This window comes from Saccostrea echinata, unplaced genomic scaffold, assembly GCF_033153115.1.
Source record: "Saccostrea echinata isolate AGI-Se365-2 ecotype Australia unplaced genomic scaffold, CSIRO_AGI_Sech_v1 ptg000001l, whole genome shotgun sequence".
In the NCBI taxonomy this organism is placed as follows: Eukaryota; Metazoa; Mollusca; class Bivalvia; order Ostreida; family Ostreidae; genus Saccostrea; species Saccostrea echinata.
This window is the reverse complement of record NW_026889750.1, coordinates 15,921,532-15,939,056: the sequence shown is the minus strand read 5'-3', so window position 1 is coordinate 15,939,056 and position 17,525 is coordinate 15,921,532. Positions and strand designations below refer to the sequence as shown.

The 17,525-nt window shown below is 34.6% G+C and overlaps 1 protein-coding gene across 1 annotated transcript in view; it reads right to left on the bottom strand.

The window, feature by feature from the left end:
* LOC133194990 (uncharacterized) overlaps positions 1–17,525 on the bottom strand; it is a 36,381-nt gene that overhangs the window by 10,623 nt on the left and 8,233 nt on the right. Inside the window, exons 6-14 of the mRNA XM_061330882.1 lie at positions 13,531–14,344; positions 13,310–13,425; positions 12,411–12,544; positions 10,754–10,987; positions 9,357–10,618; positions 8,810–8,979; positions 4,675–4,788; positions 4,485–4,580; positions 2,752–2,940 (exon numbers count right to left, since the gene is read on the bottom strand). Of these exons, the coding sequence (XP_061186866.1) occupies positions 2,752–2,940; positions 4,485–4,580; positions 4,675–4,788; positions 8,810–8,979; positions 9,357–10,618; positions 10,754–10,987; positions 12,411–12,544; positions 13,310–13,425; positions 13,531–14,344 (3,129 nt within the window). The remainder of the gene's footprint in view (positions 1–2,751; positions 2,941–4,484; positions 4,581–4,674; positions 4,789–8,809; positions 8,980–9,356; positions 10,619–10,753; positions 10,988–12,410; positions 12,545–13,309; positions 13,426–13,530; positions 14,345–17,525) is intronic.

The window sequence follows — 17,525 nt, the reverse complement described above, 5'->3', positions numbered from 1 at the left end:
GGTGCAGAGAAGATTTTTAAAGCATTAATGCATTTTCACCATATAATAAGTAGAGCCCCGCTCTAATATCAGAACCTCTGATCCAGGGGTCATAAAATTCACAATTTTGGAAGAGGCATCCTTGCTTATCATAACCATGTATTTGTTTAAATAATACCCAGGAGAAGAGAAGATTTTCAAAGAAATAATGCACTTTCATTATATGATCTATATAGCCCCGCCCTAGCACCAGAACCCCTGACTCTGGGGCTATGAATTTCACAATTTCGGTAGAGTCACCCTTGCTTATCATAGCTATGTATTTAATTTGTTTAAATAATACCCAGGAGTAGAGAAGAAGATTTTCAAAGAAATAATGCACTTTCATTATATGATCTATATAGCCCCGCCCTAGCATCAGAACCCCCGACCCTGGGGCCATGAATTTCAGAATTTTGGTAGAGTCACTCTTGCTTTTCATAACTTTGTATTTAATTTGTTTAAATAATAACCAGGAGTAGAGAAGAAGATTTTCAAAGAAATAATGCACTTTCACTATATGATCTATATAGCCCCGCCCTAGCACCAGAACCCCTGACCCTGGGGCCATGAATTTCACAATTTTGGTAGAGTCACTCTTGCTTATCATAACTATGTATTCAATTTCTTTCAATAATACCCAAGAGTACAGAAGAAGATTTTTTAAGAAATAATGCACTTTCATTATATGATCTATATAGCCCCGCCCTAGCACCAGAACCCCTGACCCTGGGGCTATGAATTTCACAATTTTAATAGAGTCACTCTTGCTTATAATAACTATGTATTCATTTTGTTTCAATAATACCCAGGAGTAGAGAAGAAGATTTTCAAAGAAATAATGCACTTTCATTATATGATCTATAAAGCCCCGCCCTAGCACCAGAACCCCTGACCCTGGGGCCATGAATTTCACAATTTTGGTAGAGTCACCCTTGCTTATCATAACTATGTATTCAATTTGTTTCAATAATACCCAGGAGTAGAGAAGAAGATTTTCAAAGAAATAATGCACTTTCACTATATGATCTATATAGCCCCGCCCTAGCACCAGAACCCCTGACCCTGGGGCCATGAATTTCACAATTTTGGTAGAGGGCTCAATGCTTATTACAATCATGCCAACAGTTTGACTGCTTGATGTCCAGGAGTAAAGAAGAAGATTTTTAAAGATTGCATTAATTTTGATGGTTTTGGCCCCACCCCTCAGGCCCCAGGGGGGCAGGGGCCACGAATTTCTCAATTTTTGTTCCCCTTCACCCATAGATGCTATATGCCAAAATTGGTTGAAATTGGTTTGCTGGTTCCAGAGAAGAAGCTGAAAATGTTAAAAAGTTTACGACCGACGATGGACGAAAAGAGATAGCAATAGGTCACCTGAGGGACTCAGGTGACCTAATAATAAATTGTTTGAATAAAATTCATCGAGTAGATGTATTCATAATAATTTTTTTGAATAAAAAATCATCTTTGAGTCAGTAAATAGTAATATAACCGAAAATGATATAATTAAACAAGTGAAAGGAAAATACAGTGATTCAATATCAGTAGACCGCGACGACAGCGAGGACGACGAGGCCATGCCTGACACGTGCATACCATCTACCCAGACAATCAAAGGGCATCAGTCCAAAGTTTTCGCGACTTTGGCAACTCTGGAGACTTTTGTAAATAAATGTCCTCAGGCCAAACATTACAGACTTTTTATATGATCTGACGATAAATAAATAAAATGTTACTGAATATTAATCTTTCTTAATATAAGAAACAAAACCAAATATACTTGTAAATCATTTACAATGTATACATACTTTAAAATATAAATAACACACTAGAAGTTTGAAAACTGTTTACGGTAAAGGTGTACTGAGTACTTACGGTCTCCGCTTCTAGCGTACACCGGTTATAACGCAGGATTTATCACAGTCCCCTGAGATACGTTATAAAAGATGTTTACTGTATTTACTACTCAAGAATATTTTGGTCAGTTCCAACATCCAATGCAAAGAAATGGAAAGAATTTCAATATAAAATTTGGATTCCCTATTGTGTCCCCGCCCTACCCCCGGGGGTCATGATTTGAACAATTTAGAATCTACACTATCCTAGGATGCTTTCACTTAAGTTTCAGCTTTTCTGGCCCAGTGGTTCTTGAGAAGATTTTTAAAGATTTTTTCTACATATTTCAATGTAAAACTTGGATTCCCTATTGTGGCCCCTCCCTACCCCTGGGGGTCATGATTTGAACAATTTATAATCTATGCTACCCCAGGATGCTTCCACATAAATTTCAGCTTTTCTGGCCCAGTGGTTCTTGAGAAGAAGATTTTTTAATGACCCCACCCTATTTTTGTCTTTTCTTGATTATCTCCCCTTGGAAGGGGGCTTGGCCCTTCATTTTAATAATTAAAACTCCCCTTCACCCAAGGATGCTTTGTACCAAGTTTGGTTAAAATTGGCCCAGTGGTTCAAGTTGAAAATGTGAAATGTTTACAGACAGACGGACAGACGACGGACAACAGGTGATCAGAAAAGCTGAAAATTGTTTATCTTTCTTTGGAGTAGGTGAGCTTAATAATTCATTATGTTCATATAGCAATAAATATAAAACATTCAAAGAACATTCCAGTGCAGAATTGTATAGAAACATTCTTTTATATAATTATATAGATTTTTGATTGACTTTTAAATTCAGCTGACATTTGAATCAATTTGTAATGGTACATGCAATACCTTCTTTTTTGGCTGGTTCTAGAGATGCCAAGGGCTCTTTACCAAAAGGCAAGACTATATAGAAGTGGGAAGGGTTTAAGATGGTGGATACTTCACAGGCAATCCAGGAGCCAGGATCAGGAAGGTCGTCCTGATGGTACTCCTCCATCACATCACCGTACACATAGTCCACATCTCCTGTCAGGGCACCTGTTACCAGCAAAACATGTATTAGCATTCAGCGAAATTAGCATTGTCATTCAGCGAAATATTTTGAAGGTACCTTGAATTTCCTTATATCCTAAGTCCACTGTAATAAAGATGTGTCAAAACCAGTGGAAAGTCAAACCACTTTTTCTCAATGTACTGTAGATCATTTAATTTTCATGACACCTTTTAATATTTGCGAGATTTTCATTTGGTATTTCTAAGCAAGACGAAATTTTCATGAATTTCTGTCATTGCTATGCATAATCTTTAATAATACTAATACTTGTGATGAATGAAATTTTTGACAGTCTCACATAATAATGCGCAAATAAAAAGTGATTTACAGTATTTCAACTTCAACATATCAAATCCTCAGATATCTATTTTCAATGACCTTGGGTCAGAGAGAAATGCCCAGAGGTAAAGCTGGAAAGAAGGAAACAAGTTTGATTTTGTTATGAAAAAAAACCAGCCCATACATGTACACTCAAACTCACTTACATTGACCTCTCTGTATTTGAAAAATCGGTTAGTTTGAAATGAATTTGGTCTCCCCTAAAAAACTAGTACAGTTTCTTTGCAATAAATACTCGTTTAGATTGAAATCCATTAAATTGAAAAACCCTATTCATTTGAAGTGATTTGTGGGAGTCCGCTGAACACAAAGCTTATTGTTTTGATAATGGTAACATTGAAGTCACCGATTGCGATGCATAGACACAGGTTACTGACTGACTATATATGAAGTCTAGCACATGTAAAATTTTCACTCATGTGATCTGATGTCAGTGGACCTGTAAAAATTTAATTATGTCTTATATAAATAAAAGAATTGAGCATTTCTTACCGGAACATATTAGTTGCCATTTTTATTTTCTAACTACAGCATTAAGACCTACATGGCTAAAATGCGCAGGGGTGTCGTGTGTAAATTGGTATGCAGAGAAAGTGCTGGTGTAAATAAATCCACTGTAATTAAGTGACTGGAAAATAAACTTCTTGAATCGAAGTATATGAAGCATATGTTTTCAATGCTGATGAAACAGGGTTGTTCTGTAGATGTGAACCTGACAAATCATTGTATCTATGCTGCAATGTTCAAAACGAACTCTTTTGTGTGTAAATAGTCTTGAATAGTTTTCTAACATGAATCAACAAAGAACAGTAGAAAATTAAAGACTTCTTTGAAAAACAGAGATACGAATATTTCTCAAACACTGCATGTAATGTTAAGTAAAAAACAATGAATCCTCACACGTATATTTTTTTTACCGTATCTACATTTTATATGTAACTCATGGCACATAGATATGTGTAGAATGAAATTCGGTTAATTTGAAATAAATCTCAAGGTCCCTTAAATTTCAATGTAAACGAGTTTGACTGTAGCTGATTTTATATGGACATTGAAGTTACATGTCATAAGATATACCAAAGATCTGATGACCACCTTATCTCTCTAACCATTCAGCATAGCTGCAACTTAGTTAGAACTGGACCTATTAACAGTTTAAATCGGTCTCTTTAAGAAAGACACATCTCACCTTCTGCCACGATGACATGTCTGTATGGACACTTATCCCCTCTCCAGCACTTGTTCTTTTGGTAATATTTACAAATCCTCTTTTCATCCTGGACCTCTGTTTAATACAACAAAATAAATATGACACAACAGAATGCTTTTAACTTTCTGTGTTTCTCTGATCTACATGTTACAATGAAGATGGTCCGTACTAATGCCTATGGTGGCCACTCCGGCATCATCCACGTCCACTTTGTAGGAATTCCTGACATCCATGTAATCATCCAGCATTGGGTTCCAGTCCTTCATTTCATCAGGAGAGGCTACTGAAAACAGTAGGGCACAATAACTACACATACATATAAAGAAAACAGTAGAGCAGTTAAGAGCACAATGACTACACATAGTTACATGTTAACAAAGAAAACTTTTATCAATTACAAGTAAAAAACAAGATGTGTTTGTGAAACACTAATGCCCCCGTATGGGAACTTTTAGCAAAGGTTAAACTTTCTCAAATGCAAATCAAATATGTTGGTACCCAAAGTAAGGTCTTGTCTCGAGGAATATACCTGTGAAATATGAAAGCCCGAGCAGCAACCATTGAAAAGATATGGAAAGGTTAAAGTTTTTCAAAAGTAAGTCAAACATCAAGGTGAAGGTCAAATGGTCAAAATTAATGGTGCCCAAGGAAAGGCCTTCTCATAAGAAATACACATGTGAAATATGAAAGCCATAGCACCAATCATTCAAAAGTTATGGCCAAGGTTAAGTTTTTCAAAAATAGGTCAAACTCCAAGGTCAAGGTCAATGGATTACAATTGTTGGTATCCAAATGAAGGACTTGTCACAAGGAATAGACATTTTAATATGAAAGCCCTAGCACCAACTGTTAAAAAGTTATGGCCAAGGTTGAAGTTTTTCAAAAGTAGGTCAAACTCCTAGGTCAAGGTCAAAGGGTCAAAGTTGTTGGTATCCAAAGGAAGCTCTTGTCACAAGGATTACATATGTGAAGTATGAAAGCCCTAGCTCCAAGCATTTAAAAGTTTTGGCAAAGGTTAAAGATTTTCAAATGTAGGACAAACTCCTAAGTCAAGGTCAAAGGGTCAAAGTTGTTGGTATTCAAGTCAAGATCTTGACTCAAAAATTACTTATATTAAGTATGAAAGCCCTAGCATCAATTGTTCAAAAGTTATGGCTAAGGTTAAAGTTGGATAAGATTTTGCAAAAGTAGGTCAAACTCCAAGGTCAAAGTCAAAAGGTTAAGTATGATGGTACCAAAAGAAAGGTCTTGTCACAAGGAATACACATGTGAAATATGAAAGTCATAGCTCCAACCAATCAAAAGTTATAGGCAATGTTAAAGTTTTTGCGGACAAACAGACAGACAGCTAGACAGACAGACAGACGGACAAGGCAAAAACTATATACCCCCGAATCATCGATACGGGGGCATAAAAAGATACTTTGCTTGGGCTGATAGTAATTTTCAGTTTTTGTATAGCTAAAAATCACATTTTATTCATGAGAATTTTATTTTCATGCAAACTAACAAGAATGGTCTTGATACAAAAAAAAGTTTCTCATGAATATAACATAAAGTACTTATTACTAACATGTCACTCATCAAAATAAAGCCATGATGACTATATTTGAGTATAATTAGGTCTTCCGTTTTCAACGGAAGACCTATAGTGATTCTACTGTTTCTTATTATTATTATTATTATTCTTATTCTTATTTTTTTGACTTTCTAATTTTGTGCACGCGATTTCTCGAAGACTATTGAATGGATTTACATGAAATTTTCAGGAAAAGTGTGTTGTAACATGATCTTGATCTATCTGAGAGATTTTTTGGAAATTCCCTTCCGGTGCCAAGTTACAGACCATTTTCTGATTTCAAAATGACATTTTGTCCGCGGATAATCTCAAGAACGACAAGAGATATCAATGTGAAACTTTCAGGGATTATAGTTCGTGATAGATACTAGCCGGGACGCTACTTTTCGTTCGTCGTCGGCACTTCCGGTCGCCTACGGAAGTGATCAAAGGAATCATAAAATTTCAACTTTCCTTATTTAAATCAATACTTACATCACATTATTGGATCTCTTTTGTAGTTTCGAAATATGTTAGTCCCACCGGAAACAAAAACGTCAACTTCCGGTTATAAGAGAAAAACTACATAATTTGAGTATTTTTCTTTCCCATTAATATCTTTTGTAGATAAAGTATTTGAAATGAATTTTAAATATGTTATTCAGACTAAAAATGTCTAGAGTAACGTCAAGTATCTTTCTAAAATTCACTTCCGGTCGCGTGTTTTCCTGTCCTCAAAATGAGAAGTTGTGTGAGCAAGATCTCGGAAACGGTAAGAGATTATGACACCAAACTTTTATGAGCAACAGACCTTAAGATGTAGGCAAAACCATTTGGGTTAAGAGCGTCAGTCGTCACTTCCGGTCGTCACAGGAAGTGATCAAAGAAAAGGAAAATTTCAACTTTTCTTTTTTGAATTAAAAATTGCATCACTTTATTTTATCTTTTTCGCAGATTCGAAAGATGTTCGTCCCACCAGAAACAAATACGACAACTTCCGGTTAGAAGAGAAAAGCTAAATAATTTGAGTTTTTTTTAATTTCCCGTAAATATTCTTTATAGACAAAGTATTTGAAATGAATTTTAAATATGCTATTCAGAGTGCAAATGTCTAGAGTAACCTTCAATATTTTTTTCAAAAATGCACTTCCGGTCGCGTGTTTTCCTGTCCTCAAAATGAGAAGTTGTCTGAGCGAGATCTCAAAAACAGGTAAAAGATTAAAACACCAAAATTTTAAGAGTAATGGACGTTGAGGGGTAGGTGAAACCATTTGGGTTAAACGCGTCAGTTGTCACTTCCGCTTGTCACAGGAAGTGATCAAAGAAATTAAAAATTTTAGCTTTTCTTTTTTAAATTAAAACTTACCTCACTTTATTGCATCTCTTTTGCTGTTTTGAAATATGTTAGATTCAACCGGAAACAAAAACGTCAACTTCCGGTTTTAGGAGATAAAGTACGTTATTCTTATATTTAACTTTCTCATAAATATCGCTTATCGATAAAGTACTTGAAATGATTTTATGCATGTTGTAGATACTGCAAACGTCTAGAGAAAAGTCAGAGATTTTTATAAAATTCACTTCCGGTTGTGTGTTTACCTGTTCTCAAAATTAGAATTAGTCCCACAATATTGTTCGGCAACAGTAAACGACTGAGGACGAAAACTTTCAGGACTAATATTCAGTCATCAGTTTATTTGAATCGTGAGAAAATCTTGCATCGTCGTTACTTCAGGTCGTGACAGGAAATGATGTAAAAAAGTGAATGGTTAATGGATAGCACATTGGATTTTCACGCTGACGATTAGGGTTAAATCTCCAGAGTGTCTGAACTTCTTTTATCACTTTTTCAGCTTGAATTTTCGTTTTTATTTTCAGAATCGGACGGAAGACCTCTCATTGCTCGCAATGAGTTTCTAGTTTAAAGTATTATATTTGTATCAATATGATATAATTAACCAACAAATATTTACAATAGGGAGGTGAATTTAAACATTCTATCCAAAACTAGCAGTTTCTCACTGCATTTCATCTTCTGTCAAACCATAGCTGTTACTACATTAAGTATTATCAGAAAAGTAACATATGGACTTAAAACACTTTTTTTCCTAATTTTACTTGTACACTCTACGTACAAAATTCTATATCCTTATGTTTGATATGAAATTGAAACTGTACTAGGTGTAATATTTTGAAAGATTTTCACATATCATTCTTTTTCTAGTAACTCATAGCTATGGCAACACTGATAATAGACTACAGGAGGAATAAAAAACAAGCATTTCAAAAGAATTCAATAGAATTTCTGTTTTTAGTAACCATGGAAACATTTTTCATTAATATCACAAATGATGTATCTCAGTGTGGTTAGTTTGTAAAACAGTTTATTTAAATCAGCCCAAAACTGTGGGATATATGTTTTGAAAGAATTTCATAGAAATTTCTATTTTAGATAACAACAGCAAGATTGTTGAATTCAAACACCAATATAAAGATTTATGTTTCTTTAGTGTAGTTTAGGTTTTTACTGAAATCAGGAAAACTGTAGGAGGAATTGCATTTTGAAAGAATTTCGCAGAATTTTTTTGTAACCATGGGCAACACCATTTGCTGAAATTAAAATATTGTAACAAAGAATAATGCATCCTAATGTAATCTACTTGTATACCAAGTTTCAACAAAATCATACTACAACTGTTGGAGGAGTAGCATTTTGCAAAACTGTATGCTTAAAACCACAACTCACCACTTGGTGGTTCACTTGTGGGGGTATCTTTTGATGGGTTTTCCACGGCACAAAGCCTGGCCAGACTAAGTCTGATAAGGTCCATGTTAACACATACATCTTCCTCCTCTATTGAGGTATCTACTAGTAACACTTGTAATGGAGGCATCTCTACCACCACACTTGGGTGACTGGAAATTCAAGAACAAATCATACTGAGTTTGGCATACTGCCGCCATAGTTTTTTCAGCGGGAAATTATTTTGGCTATGTACGCAGTCACATATTTTCCACAGAAATTTGTCACAATGTACTAAAAATACATTTAAGAAATACAATGACAGTCCAATAAATCTGTTAAATTGAACACCCAGAATTTGTGATCCTGCAAAATTATAACCCCATGGAAAAAGTATGTTTACAGTTTTTTATTCTTCAGGTACATGTATATACTAAATAACTTTTAATAATCTATTTTATTTCTTAATTAAGTAAATTTTGTTTTTTTATCTGATTAAAGATTGTACATGTATATATGCAAACCAAAATATGTGTACTGTACCACTTACTTTCCCAGCATTTTCTGAATATCTCCTCCCTCCACAATAATCATACTCATAGCAGAATCAAACCCTGTAATAGAAATGAACTTCTGCACTGCTTCCTTTGACCATTGCTCCTCCTTCTTTGGAGATCCCCTGGAAACATAAGGTTGGATATAAGCCAGACTGACATGGACAGCCAGACTGGGTAGATCTGCATACTGTTGAGGTAGAGGGAATAACTTTCGTTTGGGGACAACTTCACGGTTACCAAAGTCTATGTAAAATATATGAACTTTTCCGACATATTCTGGACCTGATGTTTTGTTCCCTGACGCCTTGGTGGGCGAGGTCATCTCTAGCTTGGTTACTAGTCCTCTATAATACTGATTATCCTCAGAAAATAAGACACAACATAAATCTCCCACAGAGGGCTGGAAAGATTTGCTCATCTTCTGCAGCTGCTTCCTAGACATCTGCTCCATTGTCTTATTCAAACTTAGATGCAGATGATCAATAGTTTTAGCACTCAATTCAGACACAAGATGGACATAAAAATTGGATGGAGACTCAACATGAGAAAGCATTACCATCAGACCGGATTTGTCTACATTAATCTTGGAGGGGAGATTGACGGTCTTGTCTACAGTGTATGTTGTAATCTGGCTCTCTGACTCTGAGGATGATTTCACTGACACTGAATCATCAACCACATTCTGTATCTTTATTTCTGTAATATTCTGGACTGATTCCTGTACTGTCTTCTTGTCTTGTGTCTTCTCAGCATTAAGATTATTATGGTCTTCATCTTTATCATTGGGAGTAGAACACACAGGTCCAGCAGAATCAGAAGTCTCCTCTACCTGTCCTTTGTCACGGTGTTTTTTCACTGAGGATTTTGAAGCCTCTTTTGAATTAACCTCTTCATTTTTCGATGGTTTGACTTGGGACTTGTCCTGGCATTCTTTTCTTTTTTGTTTAGCTCTGGCCTCTCTTCTTTCCTTCTCTGCTTTTGTCTTGCGTTCTCTCTCATCCCTAGTAGAAGACTTGGGTAGGCGTGGAACACTGTGTGTACTGTCAGACAATGTCTCCACACTGCTCCCTATGTTAACCTTAGATTTACACTCTACAGACATTTTGTGGCCTTCACGCTGTTTCTTGCTGTCCTCGCTGTCACTTGATGGAAGACCTTTCCAATCCTTTTTCAAACAGTCTTTTGGTTCCTCCTTTACAGGAGAGCAATTTAACAACTGAAGCTGATCCTCCAGTGATATGGACTTAGCTAGACCCTGTAAAAATATACACGTATCTTTTGCATGAAGAGTATGAGTTTTAAAGGTTTTGCATCAAATAGGGAAAATGAACAGGTGTTACAATCTTCAAAATATCAAAGTATATGTACTATAACAATTAACATTTCAAACCTTTTCAATTATGTATTCATGGATACTGATTTGCTTTGGTCCCGGCTGCAAAACAATATTCCCATCTTTTATAATCTGTTCTGGGATATTAAAGAATAATCCAACTACAGAGGGGAGGAAAGGTTCCTCTGACACATAGTAAGGCATGCAATTAAATCTTCTCCCTGACACAAGCTGTGAGAATAGAGTCATGGCTTCCTCAGTCCATATCTTGTATTTATTGTCTGGGGCAACCTGGAAGTAAACACAAGTACATCATTATAAAAAGTTATAAATATTACAACATACATCCCATCAGTTCCTTAAACTTAAATTTGCCAACAAAGAAATAGATCCCGTGAACATTAGTAACATATTCTTAATCATACAAAAGTTCAGTCTTGCATTCCACCATATTTCAAGTATAAGTCTACACCCTGCATCTCCTAGATATCTCTCTACTTCTGCCAACAATAAAATCTGATTTTTATGTACACTTGTCTTCTAAAATCTTACATAACCCACTTGTCCATGCATAAATAGAGGATATTCAATGTTTTGTAGATGAATATGGAATTTATTTCATGAGTGGGACAGGATTTTTTGATATTTTCACGAATGCTAAGCACAAGTGAAAATATCAAAAAATTCTGTCTCACAAGTGAAATAAATTCCATATTCATCTACAAAACATTGAATTTTCTGTTTATTACGTTTTCTTAGATTTTCCCTTTGCCTCTGTCTTTTCATAACACAGTGTCATAAGCTGTGACATCATGGTTGAGCGGTTAAGACGTCATAGCTACATGTGATTGCAAGATTGAAAAACGTTGTAAACGTGGATTTTTAATGACATATTTGGAAAAACTTTGTCAGTATATCTATAAGTCTCTGTCAGGATGGCTCATTAACTCTATCTTATAACAGGTCAGGGATTTAAAAAAAAAAAAAAAAAAAAAATTTGTGAAGGGAAGGAAAATCGTAAGTTTTGCAACACTTCTGATATTCTCACATTGTGAGAATACCATTTTGATACCCTTTCACACTGTGTCAGAATATCACTTTTATTCAGTAAATAAATTACAGTATTTCACTGTTGAAAATGTAATAAAAACTTTTATTTTCTGCTTTATGAATGTCCTGGTATAATTTTATATCCATAGGAAACCATCACAAATTGTTTCTAGCATCATCTGATTTTCAGCGGGAAAGGGACACCTTATACTTTAAGGTATAAAATAAATAAAACACAGTGAGTTAATTTTCTTAAAAGTTTTACACTGTGTGAATAATTCACAAAATTAAAGATAAAGCTTGGGGAATATATTAGTGGAAAATAAAGTCAAATAACATGTAATCATTTAGTTTTGGTAATGGCATTGAAAAACAATGGACGCTGTCGTGTCTTCCTTGTTACCCCAACTGTGTTAGTCATGTCATTTTGAATTCTTTATTCTTAACCTGTAGATTAGGTTCAATGAAAATAAACCCCAAGACACAGAGGTACATGTAACACTAACTGACTTCATGTGCCGTTGCATTATTTTCTTGCTTTTACAAAAAGTTGCATGGGATACCCGATTTCGCGGATTCAATGATAACCCTGATATCGGGGACTAATCAAGATTTCACAGATGATGCCTGATTTCGTGTATTCTCTCCAACCTGACAAACTTGCCTGTGTTAAAGCACACAAAATACCCTGTGCTGGCAGACTAGCACACTTCTGTGGTAAACTCCTAAGGTGTGACTGCTTTCTGGATTCCCCATTTCCATAATCAACAAATAATACTTCAACTGATGGATCAGAACCTACAGAATACAACAGAACATCAAGTCTGTAATAGCTTTCAACAAATTCATTTCTCTCCACAGGGCTCTAATTATGACTAATTTAGTTGCCATGGTGCTTAAAATTTTTCACTAAAGTCTAAAATTTCTCTGTAAGTCACCAAATTGACCATTTTACTTTGACTGGTGATCATTGAATTCTGGAACTATAAGCATTTTCACAAATAACAAATTTAAAAGAGGATAAAACAAAGCAATGAAGAAATCTTGTTTTCTGTATTATCTTGTTTTTTCTGTAAGTTTGAAACGAAATTTGCATCACTTCGGTGTACACATAGTTCCGGTAGGCCAGATAAGACAAAACATGTAGCAACCCTAGGGAATTTTTGGTGGCTTCAAAAATCACTGAGAAATACAGTATGTTGGACGGGTGCTATGGTCAGTTGTTTGTTAATAAAATAGTCACTCATTAGAGTTATCATCTCCATGCATATAAGTGTTAGGTCATTATGGTACATACCTGGTATTAGTATAAAATGTTAATCATGTAAACAATCCTCAATATAAAGATTATTGGATAAGAAAACAGATATTCCACTTAATTTTAATATAAAAGAATACTTATTAGATCCAAGTTTCTTAAATAGGGGAAAAGGAATGGGTATACATGTAAAGTTGTCTTTTGTCACCAAATGAAAAGAATGCTTGAAACTTTAGAACTAAATTTATGCCTTTTTTCAGTTGTATTCCAGTAAAAATAACCTTCACTATTGTAAACACTATTACCTTGGGAACAAATCTCCACTACTTTTGCTCTGTAATAACAAGAGTCTTTAGAAAACTTTGCCAGGCACACCATTCCTTGTTGAAGGTTAATAACAGGATCCAAGTCCTGCAAAGAACTGAAAACAAAAGAAAATTATACACAGCACATCATATATACTTTATAAATCTTTACTTGCTCAACAAGAATTATTCACTGATATTTTACTCAGACTGTTACGTACCGTAAATCCTTCATAAGATCATCCAAGTCAGACGTGAACTTTTGCACATAAAACGACCAAGGACTCATGGCCTCACTGACAATAACACTGTGTATTTTACTATTCTCCAGGACTTCATAAGAAAGATCTGGTCCATGGGTGGAGTCTTTCTTAGCTTTGCTGTCCTGAGATGAAAGATTACTAGGTTTACACACATCTTCACCACTTGCTCCATCACCGTCAGGTTTATTTTGACTAGATTTTACTTGTGTCTCTCCAGATAAGTCATCATTACTGACACACTTTACACTGGTAGATTGTTTTTCAGAGTCAGACTTTGGTGATATAATTTCACTTTCCTGACTTTCTTCTGCCTGGGACATCTTTGTAAATTGCTCTAAAATCACCTCATTGTCCTCTAAAACAACAGTTCTACTTTTGGACTGGCTATTTTCCTGGAAATTTGATGATATCCTTTCATTTTCCTTTATTTCCTCATTCACCAGTCCTGAGCCTAGAGTCACTATTTCCTTCTGTTTTGTATCACCAGACTTCTCTGTCTCCATACTAGTATGTTGTGGTTTGTCTTTACTATGTTCTGTCTCATTATTCTTCTTTGTCTTATAATGATGCTCCTCTGATTGAGAGTGTTTCACTCTAATGTTATCATTGTCAATCTTACTTGTACTAGGATCCAGCTTCCGAGAAAAGACAGATGACCCCTTTGTTTTGTCCACAGAGATATTACTTTTAAGTGATTTGCCCACAACTAATTCCTCTTCTTTATCTGTTCTTGAATCTTTTTCCTGTTTTATTTCTGAAGATCTCTTATTCTCTAAAACATATGAAATATTTCATCTATGTAAGGCCACATAAACTAAATTCTCTGGTTCTCAAGCTAATTTTCTTAAAAATAGATGAGGGAGGAAGACTTTATTTAATTTCATGTTCACTGGCAATAAAGTAGAAGTGAGAGGTATTTATTTGATTTTCAGATTTTCTAGAAAATTACAATAAAATCTCTTCATTCATTAATATATTATAATTAACATGTAGATCTATTAAATATCTCACAATTTGACCAAATGCATCTATGTATATTGTTGATGAAACTTTATTGCCAAGACTCTATTTTTTTGCTCTTATCAATAAAATCACTGTTATTTAATAAAGAATGTCAGCTCTAAACTGATTGCCCCATTAAAAATACTTACTGAAATTACAAACATTTCACAACATTCATCTGACATATTATTTTAAAGGGACATGGACATGTTTTCATTTGGGATGTAACAATACATGGATTTATTAATGTATTCAGTACTGTGATGCATCTTAAAAGATGCCAACAAAATTTTTACCATTTCTTAATTAAAAGAAAGTATGGTCTGTTATTTGAACAAAAAAGAACTCCCTTTTATCTATGAATACTCTTTGGCATGTGTGGTTCTGTGGTTCTAGACAAGGAAGTTAAAATTTGTCAACCCAGAAGTCACAGATGGACAGATGGATAAACAGGTAGGCAGGGTCCCAGACAACAGGTGATTGGAAAAGCTCATTTGAGCTTATAGTACAGGTGAGTTAACAATCAACATCCATTACATAATCCATGTTATAAATGTAGTATATACCATATAACAAATTTTCATGTGAAGACATACATTTGATCTACGGTATCTCAAACATCAATAAATTCAATACCATGATATGTTAAAGTGAGTTGGAAATCCCAACCACTTTTTTCTTTTAATTTTTTCCTACTATATTTTAAAGACACACTAGTATGTTGCTCTAACTTGCATCAGTTAAAAAAATAAAAATGGAAATTTATTTAATTTGTTCACCAAATAAAGTTACAAAAAATTACTGTTACTGTAAATTACACAATTAAAAAATGAACGCATTACAGAGATGTCAAATTGTAATTTTTTATTTTCCTGCCAGGAAAGTAATGCCTCTATTTAATTTCAATTTCTCAATCCCTTGAATATTTTCTTCTTTCCTTGGTACCATCAAGTTCAATACAAGAAAGTCTATTAGCCAATGCTCACTAGTAATACCCCTGCTTTTACCGGTATGTGAATATACACTCTGATGTGAATGTACACAAGTTCAGTTATGGACAGACACAGGGATGAACAGGAAGTTGACATCAGATTCATACAAAAATGAATCCCACCATATGGCATGCCTAAACAAAGAGTGTGCTAAAATTTCAAGCATCTGCAATGAGTAGTTGCTGAGAAAACTGAAAAAAATGTTACGGACAGTCAGACAGACACATACACAAGGGTAAAACAGTACTTGTATGATAACAAGGTCTGACGGTAGTTCTAAACCAAGAATATTCTCATGAAGGACCATAAAATCAGTTAAAACACAAATCTCATTGGTGACAATTAAATCTGATCTTCAGAAATGACCTGGAAATGATATACAGTCCAGGCCACGAGTTTTCCCGTTGTACGGTGGAAAACACACCGTGTGAAATGCTCTGTGTTACACCGTGTACACGGTGTAGCGCAGTGTGTGTGGATTTGAAATACACAGGTAGGCACACCGTGCCGCACCGTGTCTAGAAAAATCCCAGCTAATGCATCCCGTGTCGAACCGTGCCCAGAAAATTCCCTCCATGCTGCACCATGTCCATAACATTACAGAGAAAAATCATTTTGTTCTGATAAAATATTTTAAGATTTTAAAACAATTGGCACATTGATTTATATGTATAATTATTGTTTTCTAATCTAGAAGACATTGACATGTGCTCTGAATTGTACTAATGATACATGTAATATGATTAAATATCAGTAACAGAAAAATTAAATGGAGTTGAATTTACCGTGCGCCAAGAAGTTCATATTTCGTAAAGTTGTTTAGTTACTTTTTAAAATTATTACTTGGATTGAAATTTTTAATGTCTGAAGAATTTTAATCCCATGTAGTCACATAATGAAGAAATGGCATGATCAGTGTTACATGTGGTATATGATCCGAGCTGCATGTATTTGTTTTAGTGTACAAACCAAGCATTTATATTCCTGTGTAGAGCACATTTATTTTGTTAATCTTATATTATTCTGAATTTACAAGCGAGAATCGAGAGCAAAATTCCTGTGTACAATGTGCACATTTTTCGTAACAGAATAAATTCTTTACATAAACTAGTAAGTATAAATTCTGTTTTAAAAATCCTTTCAGTGTAAGAATTTAATATGTTTTTTTTCCCCTTAATTATGTAAAGAAACAATGTCAGAGAGAGAAAGGAGAGAGAGAACGATGCTCTTAACCCCCTTTTACATAAGTCTGAAGAAAAAAAAATCATTTTAATTTTTCGTTTAATAATGTCGAAGCGTATTTCTCGTAACAGACTTTTTTTTTAAATAAACTAGTATTTATGTTTTAAAACCCTTTCCGTGTAAGTATTTTATAAGTTTTTCTTTAATTGAAAGGTGTGTAAAAAAAAAAAAAAAAAAAAAAACAATGGTAGAGAGAGAAAAAGAGAGAGATTCTTTTAACCCCTTTCACATAAATCTGTAAAAAAAAAAAAAAATAATAATATGAATTCTTCGTTTTATTTACATTAACAAAGTCACAATTAACCATTCTATAATATTATTTAAATTCTGTAACATTGTTTCATAGTCAACCCAGTTGCAACATGTTATTCTCAGTTACACACGACATCCTCGTGCTATACCGGTCAATCAAAATCTCTTGACGCTAGATGGCCCAGAAAGTCTGTTTACGCGGAAAGTCTTGTGATTTGAAACATTCTTATGGTCAGTTCTGAGTTCACACCTTTCTTAAAAATATATATTGGGGCACAGCCGGAGGGTCAAGGGTGCTGTGTGTTTATCACACCTTTCAAATTCTTTTGTCCTTGACCACATCAAGTGTATAACACACTCAACTGACATCTACCGAGTTACGCCACCACACGTGTACTTTGGCTTGATTACAAACTTACTTTGTAAATTATTCCTTTTCAGACACATATAAACATGTAACCTGTT